Source organism: Psammomys obesus, unplaced genomic scaffold, assembly GCF_907164565.1.
Source record: "Psammomys obesus unplaced genomic scaffold, mPsaObe1.curated_primary_1811, whole genome shotgun sequence".
NCBI lineage: Eukaryota > Metazoa > Chordata > Mammalia > Rodentia > Muridae > Psammomys > Psammomys obesus.
The window spans coordinates 7,430,115-7,450,320 of record NW_026585987.1 but is presented as its reverse complement, the minus strand read 5'-3'; the positions used below and the strand labels follow the sequence as shown (position 1 = coordinate 7,450,320).

The window sequence follows — 20,206 nt, the reverse complement described above, 5'->3', positions numbered from 1 at the left end:
TACTCAATTGGTGTTGGTCAGCTGGCACTGAAAAACTCGCATTGATTGAAAAGAGAGTAGCGCCATGCTTGGTGGCCCATGTCTGTAATCCCAGCACTCAGAGAGGCAGAGGCAGGAGGATCACTGTGAGTTCGAGGCCAGCCTGGTCTATATGACGAGTCCAAGACAGAGCCAAGGATACAAAGAGAAACCCTGTCTTGAAAAACAAAACAACAACAAAAAAAAAACCAAACCCAAATGGTGAGACTATCATCACTGAGGTAGAATCTTTTGGAATGTGTTTCCTCAGAGTCAGCACAAGCAAGCAAGCTGTATTCAGAGGCGGCCAAACTTAGTCATGTCTAAGGGTCTCCCAGGTAGTACTGGTTTTGAAGACATGAAGGGTTCACGGAAGAGCAGGTGAGGTCTGACATTGTTAAGAGGCAAGGAGAGGCCTCTTGAGAAAGTGTTCCCAGAGTAGCAGTATCCCAGGACCAAAGAGGTGTTGGAGAAAAGTTAAGGTTTTGCACCGTGAAGATAGCCTATTGGTGAAAGTGCAGCCAAACTGCAGAAGACCAGCATTTTGAAGACACCAGTACCATGGGATGACTGCAAAGAGCAGCAGCAGCCATACAGTGGACCCAGCCTGAGTCTAGAAGACAAGCTGTGTGTGTTGCAGAGTGGGGAACCTGAGATGTGACCAGGCCCTTTGGAGGAGCCCAGAATATTGTGAGTAAGTCCGATATTAGAGATGGAGTGATTTACACTGGTGAAGTGTGTGGTTTTGCATTTATCTGATAGTTGACTCTGCCCTGGTTTTCCCTCTTGAAACTAGAAAGTATTTAACTTAATTTTGAGGCTTTCTACTTTAAGAGACTTTGGATTTTTTTTTTAAAAGAGACTAAATTTTTAAAGTATTTGAATTTCTAAGACTGTGAGACTTTTTATGTTTGTAATGTGATGTTTCTATTTTGATGTGATGTTTATATTAATGTGTTACCTTGAGGATGAACAAGAAAGTCAAGGTTGGGACTTCCCAGCGATTTGTTTATGTGGCAAGCTGACAAGGAGTCAACTCTGCAGGATAGTTTTACATCAACTAGATACCAGGTAAAGTCCTCTGAGAGGAGAAAACCTCAATTAAGAAAATGCCCTACAGACTGTAGGCAAGTCTGTAACTGAAAACCAAGAGCATACTATTTAAAAATCAAGATAATTTCAATTTAGTTATTTTTTTGATAGAATACAGTTTGTATAGTTAAATACATAAACACTGTATTGGCAGAATAAATTGGAACATATCACATTTTATTACTATAACATCAAAAAACAAAATGAAAAAAAAATCAGGCTCAATAAGCACCTAAATAATTTTAAACATTAAAAAAAAGTCAGACTGGAGAGATGGTTCAGAGGTTACGAGCACTGGCTGCTCTTCCAGAAGTCCCGAGTTCAATTCCCAGCAACCACATGGTGTCTCACAACTATCTATAATTAGATCTGGTGCCCTCTTCTGGAGTGCAGGTATACATGCAGACAGAACATTGTATATGTAATAAATAAATATAGCTTAAAAAGAAATTCCATATGATCAGATTTTCATCTTACCTTAATGCCCTCTTCATCATTGACTCTACGAATCATTTTTACACACATTTCTGTAATTTTTGGAAATGTCGGTTGTTCAATACAGATGTCTCTTAAAATCTTTATTACTCTTTTCCTGACACTGATACCAGTATCCTAAGAATAAAATGTATTTTCAAATATTAGGAAAATTCAGATGTTTTAGGTGTGTGAAATTTGACAAAATGAAATTAAAGATTTCCTATAAGTATTCCCTATATGTTAACTAAAAATTATGTTTCATATGTTTTAAAATATGATACGTGAAAATATCTATAGTTAGTAATGAATTCAAGACCAGAGAATAAATTCAATGGATTTGAATAAGAAGATAAACTTTTAGAATAGTGTCTGCTATTTCAAAATATGTCTATGATGTAAACAACAAAGTGTTTAAGCTAAGTCAACTAAAATTTCTGGCATTAACTACTCCTGTATTACTAACAGTAACAAATCCTCGTCATTGCAGTAATACAAAATTTTGTGTGCTAATGCATCTATGTATAGTTCTATAAGAAATCAACATGCTTGATGTGGGTGTTGTGTCTGTCATGGAAGTAATTCTTATACAGACAGACAAACACACACGCACACATGTGCGCATGCATACACATTCACTACAACGACCATGTAATTATTCTAGAGTCCTGTCCAAGACCAGTTAATTATCATGTATAATTACAATCAATTATTGATTACAAACTGGATAACATTAATTGAAAAATGGATTTTATTTTCACCAATGATTAACTTTATAATGAGTAGTTTGCCTCTTGAAATAGCCTTCTTTAGAATAGTGCCATAGTTCACAAAATAGGTAATACATATAAAAAGGTAATTGGTATTTATACTTTTAGATTAATTTAAAACAAAGTGTGGTGTTTAAGGCAAATTATATTCATAAATTACTATAAAATATAAGAAAAATACCAATATTCTTTCAATCAGCATATCATAATACTGTTCAGCAAGCTGAGGTCGACAAAGGACAAATCGACCTAGTAATTCCACTGCTGCCTCGCGAACACTAGTGGAGTTATCCATTAATCGTCCATGAACTCCTCGCTGCATGTCAAGCTAAAGCAGAGTAAGAGAAATGTCATTTATAGCAGCAGAGATAAGCTTCAAATCTGAGGAGAAACGCAAAAAAAGTTTTGCTCTTACCCTTGCTAAAATACTGGGGTCTACAGCAACAACCTCAGACAAACACTTCATGGCTTTTGTTCGAACGGCAATTGCATTTTCACCAAGAACTCGTAGTATCTACCAAGCAAATATTAACATACTCATTCATTTTAAAATACTTAAAAAGTAACAAAATATAGCATGAAAACAGAAAAGAACCCAATCTACAACGAACTTTTATTTTTTGTGTGAGTAAATTATACATCATCTTACTGGTTCAAAATCTTAACTTAGAAAACTAGTATACCTGGAAATGCATACTGCATTTTGGGGTATTTTTCTTTTACCTTGGTATTTTCATTAAACGTACTGCTGCGTATACATTTAAGAACACAGAGCTCCACTAAAACCTATGTATAACTTTTATCAAAGACAGTATTATTTGCCATGACTTGATAACTGAACAATTTATTTCTATGTCATACCAACACATGCCCATTTGTTTATACAACAACATCAGTATGTAGAAGGCAGACATCACTCACTAAATACACATGAACATCAAGGACAAGAGATAAGTGCTGCTTACACAATCCTTTAAAACTACCCTCAGCAATGATCACATACTGTCCACCATCTCCAAAAGTAACCAGAATTAAAAAAAAAAAAAAAAATCAGTCAGATCAATCAATTTACCTGTGTCAAATAAATATCAAAGCTCTGGGCAAATGGCCTCATAGAGGCCAAGTATCGAACAATCAAGCACGCATCATCATAGTCCACAGTATCAGAGTTCATCCTGTAAGAGAAAGCACTAACTTTATATGTTCTTTTGAATGGACATCCATGGTACAAACATATCTAACACTTTTTTCCCTGTATCTTACTTTAATGTGCTGAACTGAGAAGGTGTGGTTTTGATAATGCTTCTAAGAAACTTTTTCCGGTTCTCAGCTCTATGCATTATTTGACCAGTTGTCTCAATTTCTTTTGCGTGATGTGTTCCATCAGACGATTCTTCATCTTTTTGTGATTTCATTGCCTTTTCTGTTTCCAGAGTTGTGTCACGGAACCACTGGGCTATATAGAATTTACGAGAAAACTGGAAAGACATTAGGTAGTTTGAGTTGATGCAATTAATAACATGTCTAGTTAGGAATGGAAGGAGTAAGATCTTTAAAACAACCTCTATCAGACAGAAGCGGATTTAAAGACATAATATTCTAAAATATCCTGGCTTGCAGAATTTTTCATTTTTTACATTTAACTATAAATTTAATTGTTAATGTAAATGACTAATAAAAAAAACTGTATTAAATATATAGTACTAGTACCAAATACTTAAGGTAGGCATTCACATGACTCAGTAAGATTCAGTGATAAAACTATTTGGAAAGTTTAGAATAAATGCATAAAACACTGAACATAAAAGACTGCCACCTGTTTTTAACTCTTGTCTCATCTGTGCAAGAAATACACAAGTTAATAAATACATGATTGAGTACTGCAGCCCTTCTATATATCTGTTCTATGACTAAAGATTAGAAATCTGTAGTTACATAATGACTTATTGTAAATATACTTACTATATATTTGTACATTAAGAATGTACACCAAAATTTTAATCTAGAAATAAAAAATTGTTAACAGGTAAAATAAAACAGAGGTTGTTGTAACTCTTTTATCACACCAGCTAAAAAGAAAGTTGAAAACAGCCCATTACGGGCACAGTATTACTTATGAACTTATGGCGGGCCTACAAAATGTACACATTGTATGCGTGACCTATAATATTCTGAATATATTAGTTTTCAAAGAATTATACATATAGTTTTCAAAGAATTATATAGATTTGACAGCTTCTTTGTATGTACTGTGAGATCATCTACAGCACCAGGTGGCCTATACTCATTTTTAGGATTTAGCCTAGACTTAAAGATAATCTATAAGCCAGGCTGTGGTGGCGCATACCTTTAATCCCAGCACCCAGGAGGCACAGGCAGGTGGATTTCTGAGTTTAAGGCTAGCCTTGTCAACAGAGTGAGTTTTAGGATAGCCAGGGATACACAGAGAAACCCTGTCTCAAAAATCCAAAAAAGATGGTTGTTGCCAAAACACTCAAGTGACAACACATAATGAAGAGGATGTGGAGAAAGGGGAACCCTCCTCCATTGCTGGTGGGAATGTAAACTTGGACAACCATTTTGGATCTCAATCTGGCGCTTTCTCAGACAATTAGGAATAGTGCTTCCTCAAGATCCAGCTATACCACTCCTAGGCATATATCCAAAAGATGTTCAAGTATACAACAAGGAAATTTTGCTCAACCATGTTCGTAGCAGCTTTATTAGTAATAGCCAGAATCTGGAAACAACCCAGATGTCCCTCAACTGAGGAACGGATATAGAAACTGTGGTACATTTATACAATGGAATACTATTCAGCAATTAAGAACAAGGAAATCAAGAAATGTGCAGGGAAATGGTGGAAACTAGAAAAGATCATCCTGAGTGAGGTATCCCAGAAGCAGAAAGACACACATGATATATACTCACTTATAAGTGGATATTAGACATATAATATAGGATAATCATACTAAAATCTGTACACCCAAAGAAGCTATGCAAGAAGGAGGACCCTGGGTAAGATGCTCAATTCTCATTCAGAAAGGCAAGTGGGACGGACATCAGAAGAGGGAGAAAACAAGGAGGACAGGACATGATAGCCTACCACAGAGGGCCTCTGAAAGACTCTACCCTGCAGACTATCAAAGCAGATGCTGAGGCTCATAACCAAACTTTGGGCAGAGTGCAGGGAATTTTATGAAAGAACGGGGAAATAGTAAGACCTGGAGAAGACAGGAGCTCCACAAGGAGAGCAACAGAACCAAAAAATCTGGGCCCAGGGGTCTTTTCTGAGACCGATACTCCAACCAAGGACCATTCATGGAGATAACCTAGAATCCCTGCACAGATGTAGCCTGTGGCAGCTCAGTCTCCAAATGGGCTTCCTAGTAAGGGGAACAGAGGCTGTCTCTGACATGAACTCAGTGGCTGGCTCTTTGATCACTTCCCTCTGGGGGGGGGGAGGAGGTGGGCCAGCCTTACCAGGCCACAGAGGAAGACAATGCAGCCAGTCCTGATGAGACCTGAGAGGCTAGGGTCAGAGGAAAGGGGAGGAGGTACTCCCCTCCCAGTGGACTGGGGAAGGGGTATGAAGGAGGGAGGGTGAGATTGGAAGGGGATGAGGGTGGAGGCTACAGCTGGGATACAAAGTGAATAAATTGTAATATATAAATAATTATATTAAAAAATCCAAAAAAGAAGAAAGAAAAAATCTTTCATTTTCTTTCCCTCTAAGTTCTCAATTTACTTTTAGAACATAATTTAATTCAAAAGGCAAAATGAATCTCACCACTAGTGAAGGGTCAGTCTCAGTGTTCTCATCCAAATAATCAAGCAATGCTTTTTGCAATTGTTGGATTTCATCTTCTCCCCCGGAAACCTAGACCACAGTAACAACAACCACAAAATTAGCTTATTTGTCTGTTACTGATCTCTTACCTACTTCTGAAACAGTGTTTCACTATGGCTGGTTTCCAATTCGTGAATCTTTGCTCTAGCCTTCCAAATGATGGGATTACAGAGAGTAATCACTAAACTACTGTTGTGTTTTATAAATTGTGTAGACATAAATACAAACCTGACAGGGGAAAAAAATCAGAATGAAGACTTAAGGATAGTCATTATAAAGAAACAAAAATAGGATTTCTGAAAAACAAACTGCTAACCTAAGTCTGGCTTTCTGAACTCTATGCCATCTTAAGAAAGCTCTTAAGTGGCCGATGTAAAGATCACAAAAATGTCCTATCCAGGCCCTTGTATGGAATTTACATTAATAAAAATAAAAGATCACTTTTTTTTTCCTGGAGTCTGGACTCATATATCTGAGTACTGTTTTGAACTTATTGTATATTTTTTACATTGTGAATGTACATCAAAATTTTAATCTATTAAATAAAAATGTTAACAGATAAATGTACTACACATTCAGATAGCTTTATAGTGACTATGGAAGTAATATTTCAGGTGTAGAAAGGGGGTGTGTTTGTAGGCTCTGGAATATAACTGCATTTGCTTAGTGTGGATCTGGGGAATTTGAATTCAGATCCCCATGACTGCATGGTACTTTGTCACTGACTACCTCTCTAGCACTGTTCCCATCATTCTCTGAAGACTATTTCATGATATAACAGGTACTTTAGTGATTTCTTTTACTTTCAGTGTCTCATGTGTAAGATCTTTTATTTCTTCAAGGGAATCCTAGCCCTTTAACTAATAAATAATAATAAGGTAGATAATAATTACAGAAAAACACCTGAACTGACCTCAGGCATCCACATGCTCATGCACACATGTACCCATATGCCCATGTGCACACACACTAGCAAGCACACAAACCACAAATAACATAACACATACCTCCTGCCTCACTCACACGCAAAATAAAATACAGGGAAAAAGTAAAAAAGACACAAAAGTTAGCTCAAAAGGGGATCTGACTAGTCAAATATAAGAACAATTTGATTATTAAAATAATTATAATGGGTTGGAGAGATGGCTCAGTGGTTAGAAGTGCTTACTGTCTACTAGAGAACTGAGTTCAGATCCCCGCACCCACATTTAGTGGCTCATAAATGTCCAAACTCCAGCTCCAAGGAATCCAATGAACCTTTCTGGTCTATGTGGACACCTGCATTCATACGTATGTATACACACTCACACAAATAAATAAAATGAAACCAATCTTAAAAAAAAAAAAAAAGAGATGGTAAGGGATTCTAATCTAAGTATTATACTCACCGGTATATAGTAATTGGAAGTTTTTATAGGGTATTATATAAATACTTATATATATTTGTATTACTATATAAATTAATTAGTATATAAACATTTACGTGCCAATTCTTATTTGTACAAATATATACCAAACAGTAGCAGTCAAAATTGTCACTACTTCAGAAGATTTAACAATCTTTTGAAAACTGTTAAATCATTGACTATTCTATTTCTAGGGCTCTGGATTCAGCAGATCCAGAGATGGACCTAAAATTTTATTATTATGACAAATTCTTGAGGACTGTCAATGCTGATGCTGCTTTTGTAGCCAATCACATTTTGAAAATCATAGCACTAGAGAATTAAGGGGGAAGGATGGCATAGGTAATGGACATTATAAATTCAAGGTTAGCCTGGAATATACTGAGGGCCAAATAAAAAAACAAACTTTCCTTGAATCTATAAAAACTTATTCTTCTCCCAGACCAAAAGCAAACACGCAAGCCAACTATTTATATATTATTTTAAATTCTTTATTTTAGTACCTGTTTTAAAATTCGTTCTATCGACCCTTGATCCATCTTGCTGGTAACAGCATCTTTTCTTAGCCGTGCGGCAACAGTTCCAAGGTAATCAAGAGATGCTACTCTTAAAGCCATTTCCGTTGACTTATTACTAAACTGATGAACCTAAACATCAAAAGTAGGATATTGCTGGGTAAGAATTCATAAAGACAAAAATTCTGTTGCCTACAAACCATTATCGTCGTTTCAGAATAGTACTACTGATTACATTTTACAGTTCACAAAGTTAGGTTTCAAAAGTTTTGTAACAATTTATATTGTACAACACCACATATACTTTAAAATGAAAAGAGAGATCACAATTCTTTCCATTCCCATATTGTATTATGAGGAATTAAAAGTGCCATGATTTTAGAAATAATCTTAAAAAATGACAAAATGTTAGTTGCATGCTTTAAAATGGGTAACTGCAATAACTTAGGACTCAATGTTGAGATGTTTTGAACCAACAACATACCAAATCCAACCCCCCACCCTGTAAAACCATCTTAAAAAGCACTGCTATTATATATATAATGAAGTGCTAAAATTTACATTTTTGTTTTCTACAGGTATCAACAATATAATGTACAGTTATACACATGCAAAAATAGATGCAATGTTCATGTTCTTACACATTTTTAAAGAATTCATCATCTGTGAATCAGAGTATATCCTCATTATGTTGTCTTCTAGTAATTAATAATCTTTAAATGCTATACTCTTACCAACAGTCTCCCTAACAAACTAAGGAGTAGTTCAGCAGCTGGCCACTCAGGCTTATTGACTGTTGAAAGAAGGTCTTGAACAAAATTTTCAAAAAGTGGTCTGTAATCTTCTTCACCTTGCTTACTACCACATCTAGTCAAAGAAAAACAATGAAAAAGATGTTAATTTACATGTTTGTAATTTTGTTAAAGAGAGATTCCCCTGTCTCTGCATGTAGTAACAACGTATATAAGAGTACATTAAATAATATGAGGTCTAAACAAACAAACACAACCTATTTTGTAAATTACATTTTACATCAGTTATAAAGAATATTAACTGATATTATCATTACTCTCAAAGTTATAACAACTCTTAAAATTTTTTTTTCTACAGTTATCATTAATTCTCATAAAGCTTGAGTAACCTTTTTCCATAAACTTTGCTTTAGAAGTAGAATCCATCAAACTTTTGTAAATAAAAATTCTAGAAATCCAACAATCCAGTACTTAAATTTTGGGGGTGTAACAGAAACAAACTCAAGTATTTTTAGATTTTTAATTCTCTTCCTCATTTTAAAAGTTCAAGTGTATTCAAGGTTTTGGTTATGGCAGGAAACTCGAATGACCTTATTCCTATATAGAACACTCCAAACTATGGAAAATAAAAACCATACCATTAATCTTACTTACTTTTTAAGGAAGATGGAAAGAAAGTTTTGGGCTGTTCTCATAGCTGTTTCATAAGAGTTAGTAATGACAACATCTTGATCAACCTAGGATGAAAAATTAAGTTTGTAAAGATAGAAGAAATAATAAATAAATGAGGCTAGCTGCTACTGCCATGTCACACTTTACAGAGATAATACATTCGAGTATTTAGATATGCTTCTTAACAAAATGGAGGAGCTACAATTGGCAGACTAAACACATTTAAAAACATCACAAAGACTTAGAAACAATGGTAGAGTTCATTTAAGTTTATTAAAATAATAATTCACGTAACTAAGAAATATACTATCACGTAGTTTTTTAAAAATCATGATCCCTATCATAACAAGAAGGAATGGAGTAAAAATACACAAACTATTTTTCATAATTGGAGATAATATAGTTCAGTGTTTGGATATTTGCCAGTATACCAGCTAAAACAGATAAATAATTCAATCATCAAAGAATACAGCAATTTCAAAGTTTATAAAACCACTATAACATAAACAAAAATTTGAACCTTTCAGTAGAAATTTAAAGATTAAGATACAAAAAGGCAGTCTGCAGCTGAAGTGATAAATATAGGAATGGGGTTAATCAGTAACAGTAACCAGAAAACTACAAAAAGAACATGTAGACCTTTGCAGTAACTATAATTAGAACAATCAGAATACAGGAATGCAAATGGAACTATTACTGGGGTGAAAATATGGACAGCTTTCAGTAAAGTAAATGCATATAGCTTGTAATAATCTTGCTTCTAAGCACCTTAAAGAGACTCTTAGCTTTAGGTTATGATGGAATTGTTGTGTGTCAAACTCCAGCAAAAAGAATCTAACAAAAAATTCTGATTAAAAAAATTAGCCATAAATATTAGTCACTATAATTTATGTGTAAATAATAAAACAAAACAAGCCTCTTCAAATCTCTCTATAAAAACAGAAGAAATAAACATACTCATGACAACAGTCACCAATGATCAAAAGGGAAGGTTAGACTCATCTAACCTGGAATGGAGAAAAACAAAGAGCCTCAATATTTTGAGCTACATTTACTTTGTTAATTTTGTGTGGAACATACGCTCTGCTTATACTACAGATCAACTATTCCTGTTTCTTTAGAATTTAAGTCAAACAATATAATCTAGAACTGGACATTGCCAACACACAGCTTTAATCTTAGCTCTGGGGAGGTAAAGATTTCCTTGAGTTTAAGGCTAGCCTGGTCTATAGAGTGGGTTCCGGGTCAGCCAAAGCTACACTGTGAGACCCATCTCAAAAACAAAAAGATGAACAAACCATCCCATAGATTCTAAAAATAAGTACTGACATAATGTATAAAACCAAAAGCAAACCTCAGGTGTTATTTACTCATCAGAGAATATGAAGTCAGGTCCCATGTAAATTCCATATTAATTATATATATCCAAAGTAAATAAATGAAAAAAATTAAATGTACTCACACATAGACACCGACTCTAATATTTACTCTGACATTCCTTTCTCATTTGAGTTTTAAGCTGGTATAATGAGCCTGTTGGGTGTTGTCATGATATATGTGCTTCATGGTATATAGATTAAAAGTCAGAAAGAGAACTCATTTTCTGAGTTCTGTGTAATGCTCTAAAGAAACCTGAAATCCAGTCATAAATCCCTAATTAAGCATTTCAGCTTTAGAATTATGAAAAATGAAGGTGTCTCCAATCATTAAAGTATAAAGTTATAAAACCTTTATTTCCTTACTTTCTTGTTTGAGTCTTCTTCTGAATTAGGGTCCTTCTCTGATGATGGTAAGTGAACTACACACTGAATAAGTTGTAAAACTAGAGCTGTAACCATCTGAATATACATAGGCTCTCCATCCACATCACTACTATTTAACCTTTAATAAAGAAGAAACAATTTCAGTCACCGAGAATGAAGGTCATCACATTTTACATGATCCATTACCACCTGATAGTTTCAATATGCTTTCTTTATCACCCATTAGTGCTCTATGTGGCCTCCAGGGTTTGGAATCAAGTTATCATGCTTGGTAGCAAGTGCTTTTACCCACTAAGGCATTTTGTCAATTCTCAATTATCTGTGCTAGAGCATGAGGTCTGTGACACTGATTACATAAACTCAATTTCCAAGTGTTTTTGTTCTATAGATACTGTAGAAATGTAAGAATTCATTTGTATGTTGAACACTCTTCTTCAGTTGAACAGATATTTATCAATGCACACTTACTTCAAAATATAAAAAGATAAAAATAATTATTTTATGGAATCAACCAAAAAAATAACACTCCCTCCTTACCAGGCCAATGCATTTAACCATTAGGAATAATATAACTTAAAATGTTGATGATTACTTATGATAACAAACAATAAAGTTGATTATAGCAGTGATTAACTCATTTATGAAGATGCTTAGCAATTAAATAATATTTAATCTGTGTCCGTTCTCTATGTTACTTTCTTTAAAGTAATTTATTTTCATGGGTATTGGTATTGATGTTTTGCCTGAATGTACACCTGTGTATCAAGCGCGTGCCTGGTGCCGTTATATATGTATGGGTGTTTTGTGTGCATGTATATTTGTGCACCATGTGCATGCCTGATGCCTTGCAAAAGCCAGAGAGGGTGTTAAATCCCCTGAAACCAGGGTTTCAGAGAGTTGTGAGCAATCATTTAAGTGATGGGAATCAACTGTGGAATCCTTTTCTGGAGGAGTAGCCAATGCTATTAACTGCTGAGCAAGCTCTTCTATACTGTTCTTAAAGCCATCTTTCAGCTCTCTAAAATACTACTGAATAGTTTAACACTGTCCAAGAGATTAAGTACAACTTTCTTATTACTGCTCATAAAGTCCTTTTAAAACTGTCTCAAGTCTTTTGAACCACATTTCTTAACACTTTTAATGTAACCTTTTTTGACCTCTAGTGCTTAGAAATAGTTTTGTTGTTGCAGATGAACGGAGAGATTGTGTTAGGAGTGCTACTAAGCACATGTAAAGCACAGGACAGCGCTGGACATGAAGACATTAACTGGTCCAAATGTTAATAGTGCTTCAACTGCCTCCAATCCTTTTATTTCAGGACCAATTAATTTCTTTTAAGTCTCCTAATATGCTTTATTACTTCACAAGTCCAAGCTACCTATGCAGTTCTGATTGAAGTCCTTTGTTCATATAATCATTAAAAGATAATCCAGACAGATGTGATGAAAAGTAAATATATGAGTTAAAATATAGCAGAGTTCTTCACTGTAGTTAAATTCTACTATAGTTACCTGAAATTCCTTAAACTTCTCTTGCTAGTTGGTAATCTTGCAAGTGAAGTAAAAATTTCTTCCAATATTAACTGCCTATGCTTTTCATATCTTGAGAATACCTGTTTAGTAATTATAAAATTACAAATTAAACTTACTATGGCAGAAAACAAAAGTATTATTATAAAATAAGGATAAAGATTTGTATTATCTGAAGAAAAACCAGAGTATACATGCTATTCAGAATAAAAATGTTTTCAACATGTTAAGCATTAACAACCTGAAGAAATATGTTCAAATTTTGTTATTAATTATCTAAGTGAGAGAGTATAAAGTTTTGTTTAGAGGATATGATACTTTGGACAGGTAAGTAAGACAAGATTTAAGAGATTAGAAATCATTATGGCTTTTACCATAATATTAAAGTAAGTTTTTAAAAATTCAATAAATACATAATCAATGAAAGTAAATCCTCAGTGAATAAAATTTAATAGGACTAAAATTATCCTTATTTTGAAATAAATCTAATGGAAAACAGGAATGTGTCATAATTTTTGGAAGTTTAGAGCAAGTGAGGACAATCTTATTTCATTTGTGGGAAACTGAAATTATGAAGTGATTATACTTACTGCAGTGACTAACTTAATGGCACACAGTTGTAATTCACTGACATTTTCCACAAAAAATGGTGTTATTCCCATTGATGAAACCTGAAATTCAATATCAATGATTTAGTCTTTGTCTCTAAGTTGACTTCACTAACATTGTACCTTAGTATATTCTAACAGTCATATTTTAAAACATCCGAAGCATTTTCTTTTTTGTGACCTAATTAGCATATTTCCTTCTATAGTTTTCTCAATCATATTAAATAATTTGCTGCAATTTCTCTAGTCTCTACATTTTAAACTTAATACTATAAGAGTTTAAGGCTCAAAAACCATTTTATTTTCAGGGATGAAAATATCCCAACTTTTAAAAAAAATTAACTTATTTTTCATAGATATTTCATGACATTTATGTAGTTATTCTTCCCTATTCAGCTCAGGATGCTGCCTTTAAAATGCCAAGGAATCTACTTCTTCAATTTACATATGAAATTCTCTGAATGGGTATGTTAAGTGTTTGTATTGGTATTTCTACAGAGTGACCAAGATTATACTATACTGAAAAAGATTTTGTTGTGCCCAGAAATTTATAAAATGCTTCATAAAAGCAAAAACCAAAATCAAAGAAACCAAACTCACCTGAAGAATTGTCGTGTCTGTAAGAAGCTGTATCTCTAGCAATTCTGATAAGCTGCTAACAATGTCACATACTTTGTTATAAAGCATTACTATTACTCTCTGCTTATGAGTAGAACATTTAGCTCTCTTGGCCTTTGAACTTAATAACCCTCCTAAAATAAAAGAAAATTCAAGATAAGAGAAACATTAACTTTCAACATCCTTCCATGGACGTTACTAGCACTATCTTCTAAACTGAAAGAGCACAAACATTTCAGGGTACTGCATAAAAATACAGCAACAGCTAACGATGAGCATTAACCAAAAGACGACATTATTCCTCAGTAGTACTGTGCTGGAACATTCTCGTAACTCATTTATGGCACACTACAGTGGCTACTGTACTGAATTCCCCCACCCCCAATCAAGCAGGATAGTTAAGATTATATTTCTCCTTTACATTACTTGGCATTATTAGACAGTAAGTACTAAAATAAAGGGATGCACATTCAACTATTTCACTGATTATACAATGCCTGCTATGATAAGAGTATATTCTTATCTTGAATCAACTCATTTTGCAGATAAATATTATTTTGAGCTAAATTAGAAGGTATATGGAACCAAAAACTATTATTATCTGGATTTTTTTTCTAATTGGAAAAAAATTACTTCAATTATAAATATTGGTTGAGTATCACTTGTTCAAAGTTTTTCAGATTTTATAATACAAGCATAAATTCTACCACTTGAATATTTTTAATCTAAAAGTCATAAACTCCGGAAAGGCAAAGCTTTTTCTGTGCCATTCTAGTACTTGCAGTTTTTAAAGATCCACTTTAAATGTATGTGTACATATGTATATGCCGTGTGTCTGGGAGCCCAAAGAGGTTAGAAGAGGGCCTTAGATCCTATTGAACTGAGGGAAGAGTGGTGGTTGCAAGGTGCCCAGTGTGGGTCCTGGGAACCAAATTTAGTTTTCTAGAACAGAAAACACTTTTTTTTTTTTTAAAGATTTATTTATTTATTATGTATACAATGTTCTGGCTGCACGCCAGAAGAGGGCACTAGATCTCATTATAGATGGTTGGGAGCCACCATGTGGTTGCTGGGAATTGAACTCAGGACCTCTGGAAGAACAGCCAGCGCTCTTAACCACCGAGCCATCTCTCCAGCCCTTAGAAAACACTCTTTTAACTGCTGAGCCATTTCTCTAGGCCCTCAAAGAGTTTTCAGACTTCAAAGCATTTTGGATTTTCAGATTAATGGGTGCTCAACCTATAGATGCTAAAGTATTGTAATAGTTATTAAAGATTTTACATTCCAGTCAAATACAAAAATCAAAATCAATGTTCATTATAATATACATAATTTATTAATTTGGGCCAATTAAAATCATTGTATTCTAGTTCACCTCACACTGAAAATTCACAACGGATAATTCTTATAGTATGCTAAAAACAAAACAAAACAAAACAAAACAAAACAAAACAAAACAAAACAAAAACTCCACAAAGAATACTATTATAAGAGGGGAAACTAACCTCCATGTGGATCTAATCTGTAAACAGGGTCATACTGGGGATAGAGTGTGTTCTGTAAATGAAATTTAGTGTACTGTATAACTCTTTCAATTACATCTTCAATGTACACAGCTTTTGGCATGTTAGGAGATGTCATAATGTTGATAGTTGTAAGACAGGCATCTGCTGACTTTGTAACTCTCTCCATAATAAGGTCTCTCCACAGTCTTTCTTCTTCTTCAGTATCATTATTCTATAAAACAGATCATTGTTAATAAAGTGGAATAAAAGATACATACAAGTTTATAATATTAATTACAAAAGATATATGCTTTTCATTGGTGGGAGGAACAATCTAGTATCTACAACTTTTTCAGAGTAGTCTAGAACCATGTCTAGAACAAAGTACAAATAATGTATCCCTACAGCCAAGATTAAAATAATGCTTTTTGAGATAAGATCTCACTCTGTAGCCCAGGCTGGCCCAAAATTGTCCAAGATGACTTTGAACTTGTTGCTTCTTTCTCCTGTGTACTGGGGTTATAGGCATGCACCACCATGCTTGACTTAGGCAAGACTTTTGTTCATTATTTTTGTGTTGTTTTTGCTATTGTTTCAGCACTTTCAAACATTTCTTTCTATTGTACCACTAGATGATACTCCAATAGCAAAGTCAGTTACCTTTATCTTTTGTGTGTTTCATCCAGATCTAAGATTTTAACTTAAACGATACTAAACATAAATTAATTTTGTGACTTGGGTATAAACATGATAATTAAGCTGCTTGAGCACAAAGAAAGAATTAACAGGTTCTTTAAAAGTAGTAAAATGTTACTAACTTTAATTGTAAAATTAAAAAGTAGTAAAATGTTACTGATTTATTATTTCTAATACCTGTCTTTGTTTATAAATAAGGTCTCATTATGCATCTCTGACAAGCCTGAAACTTGGTATGTAGTCTAGGCTGGCTTTGAACTGTCCCTGAGTGCTTCCATGCCCAGCCAAATATATTTTTTTTTAAAGATGTATTTATTTATTTTATGTATGCATGCTCTATCTGCATGTACACGTGCATGCCAGAAGGAGACATCAGATCACATTATAGATGGTTGTGAGCCACCATGTGGTTGACTGGGAACTAAACTCCTGACCTCTAGAAGTGCAGCCAGTGCTCTTAGCCACTGAGCCATCTCTCTAGCCCTCAAATATCTTTTTTTTAAGCACTAATTTTGAAACAGATTGAAAAGTAAATATACACAAAGCTGGTGGTATAGCTCTATGGTAGAGATGTGAACTTGATTCAGTCTCCAGGACTTCCTCCTCTATCTTCAAATTAGAAAGCACAGTATGGCAATGCTTGCCTGTAATTCTAGGCCTTGGTAAGTTAAAACAGGAGGGTACTGTGTTTAAAGGCAAGTCTGGGCTACACAGCAAGTTTTAGTCCTGTCTGGGTTACACATCAAGATTCCTGTCCCAAAAACATTAGACTAGAGTGGATACTTTAGCAATTGACACAAGTCTTCCTTTTACTGTACACATTAGTAACTCGACATTACAATAAGGATGCATTGCTTTAGGCTTGCCAGAGTGTAAATCTTTCTATCACATTCTTTTTTAAAATGAAATACAAACTTTACAGGAGTTCTTCTGAGTTTTGTCTGTGCAATTCACGCTCTATCACTTAACTATACTGCAATCACAGAATTCTTCTCTTCATGGTATTCATTAAAATTTCTTGGTAAAGTGTCTTCCCCTTTTTCCTATCTTCAAACACCTTGATTCAAAAACTGGTTAAAGATGTAGCACAAAGGATACAGTGTTCTGTTCAATACACGATACTGATTACATATACTCTCTTACTCTCTATCAAACAAAAATTCAAAATAAAAGTCCCTTCTTTGACTAGTTAAAAAGGGCACTAAATATAGATCAAATGAGCACATGCCTGCAATCCCATCACTCAGGAGGCATGAACTAGAGAATGGAGAGTTCAACGCCAACCTGGTTTATGAGATACTCTTGTCTTAAAAAAAAATCATCATCAACAACAAAATCAGTCTGTCTAGTTATACTTAATAATCCAGAGAACACCACATTATTTTTCTATAGATTTTTTATTTCATGAAGATCACAGGGAATCCTAAACAGTCTATAATAATTTTCTCATGAGACAAAAGTTTAGTGCATGTATTAAAGATAGACATGTACATACATAGTCTATCAGAGAAGTACATATATATCAAAAGTACTAAATAAGTGCTATTGGTTACTTGAGAATAGGTTTTTTTAATGTTTTGACACTTCAACAATAAATACACTACTTTTGTTATCAAGCCTGTTTTAAAGACAGAATGTCCTTACATAGCTAAAATCAGCCTGGAACTTGTCATCCTCTTGCCTCAGACTCCCAACTGATGGTATTATAGACACATATCACAACATTATCCCCTTAGGCTTTTAAAAATAAAGTTAGCTTAAAACTTTCCACAAATTCTTATAGCTTCTATTACATGCCTATCAATATCTGTTTGCATTCACTGATGTTAAAAATGCCAAGGTAAGAGCACATGTGGTTTGTCAAGTGTACTACAACGGTAGGTAGATTTCAGTCTACAACTGTAATCACATTGCATCTACTTTGATAGAATCAAGTTTAGATGCAGAAATCGGTAATTGGTATTTATTTAGTTATAATGCCCTACTGTTTTAAGCACTTTGCAAAGTTATGATTCAATGTGTTAGCTATAGAAAGTTCCCTTTGTCTTTGTTGTTCTTTGTGATAACTCTTTTTTGCACGTGTGTATACATGTTTGTGTGGAAAAGGGACAAGTGCATGTATGCTTGCCTAAAGTTGATGTCTTCCTTGACCATTCTCCATTTTACCTACATGAAGCAAGGTCTCTTGCTGAACCCAAAGTGTGCCAAATCTAGATAGTTTCATTTGCCAGCTTACTAGGAATGTCCATCTCTCCTCCCGAGAGGAAATTACAGGCAGTCAGTCATGTTTGCCTGGCTTTTATGCTGATTCTGGGGTCACACTCTAGTTCTCATGCTTGTGAGGCAAGTACTATCTACTGAGCCATCTCCTCAGCCCTATGGCAACACTGTAAGTCAACAACTTATAGTAATATCACTAAACATAAAATTCTAGTAGAAATGTTAATGAGTGTAATTAGTAATATGTGGTAACAAACTCAAACAAAAGCTTGAATTTTCTGAGTAAATAAGGAGTTGTTTATGAAAAAACTGTATGCATTAAAGTGCTAGTTAGCTTTCACTGTCAATCTGAAACATCCTAGAGAAACCTGAGAAGAAAGTCTCAATTAAGCAATTGTCTTTTATCATGTTGGTGTGGACATGTCAGTAAGGGATAGTCTTGATTATTAACTGATGTATGACTCGGCCCACTGTGGGCACCACTTCTAGGCAGGTAGTCCTTGGCTGTAAATGAAAAAAAGCTGGCTAAGTAAGAGCCTGTGAGTAAGTCAGTAAGCAGTACTCCTTCATGGTCTCTGCCTTTAGTTTCTTTTATGACTTCCTCCAATGATGATGGACTGTGACTTGAAGTACAAGATGAAATAAACCCTTCCCTCCCCACTAAGTTGGTTTGGTCAGAGTATTTTTTTATCAAACCAACATAAAGAAAACTAGGGCATTCAACAATATCAGGTGTAAAATTATTAATACAGGTCTTACACTTACATGATTTAACAAAGTGGAAAGCTTTGATCCATCCTGAATATTCTTCTCCAATATATTTAGTACTTTCACAGTTTTGTCAGTTGAAAGCTAAAAGGAAATACAAGTTGTTTTATCATTCATTGGTAAAATTTCGAATCACTCAAGAAACAAATCTAAATATTTGTTTTCTTCAGGCTGTGGAAGATGAAGTTTGCTCTTTAGAACCTCTACTCAATTCTGACTTAAAAGAGTTAATCATCTCTTTGTAAAGACAGATAATTGAACATGAAGTCAGCATGCGTGCATGTGCATGGCTCACAGCTCAACTTATGCCATCTAGCTGGGCAAGACTGGGTTTATTCTGATGGCTTTTCCCTTTGGTCTTTGGCAAGGACCAAAGTGATTCAAAATGCACAAGGAAACACACATACAAATGAAAGATTTTTATCCAGGATTTTCTTACCATCCAGTGCTAAACATTATCCTGCAGGTTTGAAAATTCAAGACAGGAGAAAAGAAATCTAAGTACTCTGAACATCAACTATGAAATTGTGAGTGACAAAGCAAGAAATGTGGCAGGGCAGTGGTGGTGCACACCTTTAATCCCAGCACTAAGGAGAGAGAGGCACTGAGTTCAAGACCAGTTTGGTCTTGGACAAGATAACCTTGTCTTGAAAAAAAAAAAAATTAGGAATGTAAAGTAACGTTCTATTCACTGAATAGTATTTTTTAAGGTTTCTAGCAGGCTGGCAGCACATAAACAAGCCAGAAAAGTCAAGCAGATTCAAAAAGAAATTAGCATCATTTCTAGCTTGATAACTTATGCTGGCTTATAAAAGACTGTTCCTCAGCATACTGCTTTAAATTACCTTGGAACATTAAAACAGATTTTTTGACAAAACGTCTACATTTAGTCAGTAGTTAGTAAATTTGCCTTCTGAAAGAGAAATATCAGCTGTATGTACTTACCAAAC

At 34.4% G+C, this 20,206-nt stretch overlaps 1 protein-coding gene across 2 annotated transcripts in view; it reads right to left on the bottom strand.

The window, feature by feature from the left end:
• Nipbl (NIPBL cohesin loading factor) overlaps positions 1-20,206 on the bottom strand; it is a 167,599-nt gene that overhangs the window by 30,913 nt on the left and 116,480 nt on the right. For both annotated transcript variants that reach the window (XM_055601037.1, XM_055601038.1), the window contains exons 16-30: positions 19,254-19,340; positions 15,573-15,804; positions 14,050-14,201; positions 13,432-13,512; positions 12,824-12,924; positions 11,292-11,430; positions 9,532-9,614; positions 8,860-8,992; positions 8,114-8,257; positions 6,145-6,234; positions 3,618-3,832; positions 3,427-3,529; positions 2,770-2,868; positions 2,536-2,682; positions 1,588-1,722 (exon numbers count right to left, since the gene is read on the bottom strand). In XM_055601037.1, the coding sequence (XP_055457012.1) occupies positions 1,588-1,722; positions 2,536-2,682; positions 2,770-2,868; positions 3,427-3,529; positions 3,618-3,832; positions 6,145-6,234; positions 8,114-8,257; positions 8,860-8,992; positions 9,532-9,614; positions 11,292-11,430; positions 12,824-12,924; positions 13,432-13,512; positions 14,050-14,201; positions 15,573-15,804; positions 19,254-19,340 (1,941 nt within the window). The remainder of the gene's footprint in view (positions 1-1,587; positions 1,723-2,535; positions 2,683-2,769; positions 2,869-3,426; positions 3,530-3,617; positions 3,833-6,144; positions 6,235-8,113; positions 8,258-8,859; positions 8,993-9,531; positions 9,615-11,291; positions 11,431-12,823; positions 12,925-13,431; positions 13,513-14,049; positions 14,202-15,572; positions 15,805-19,253; positions 19,341-20,206) is intronic.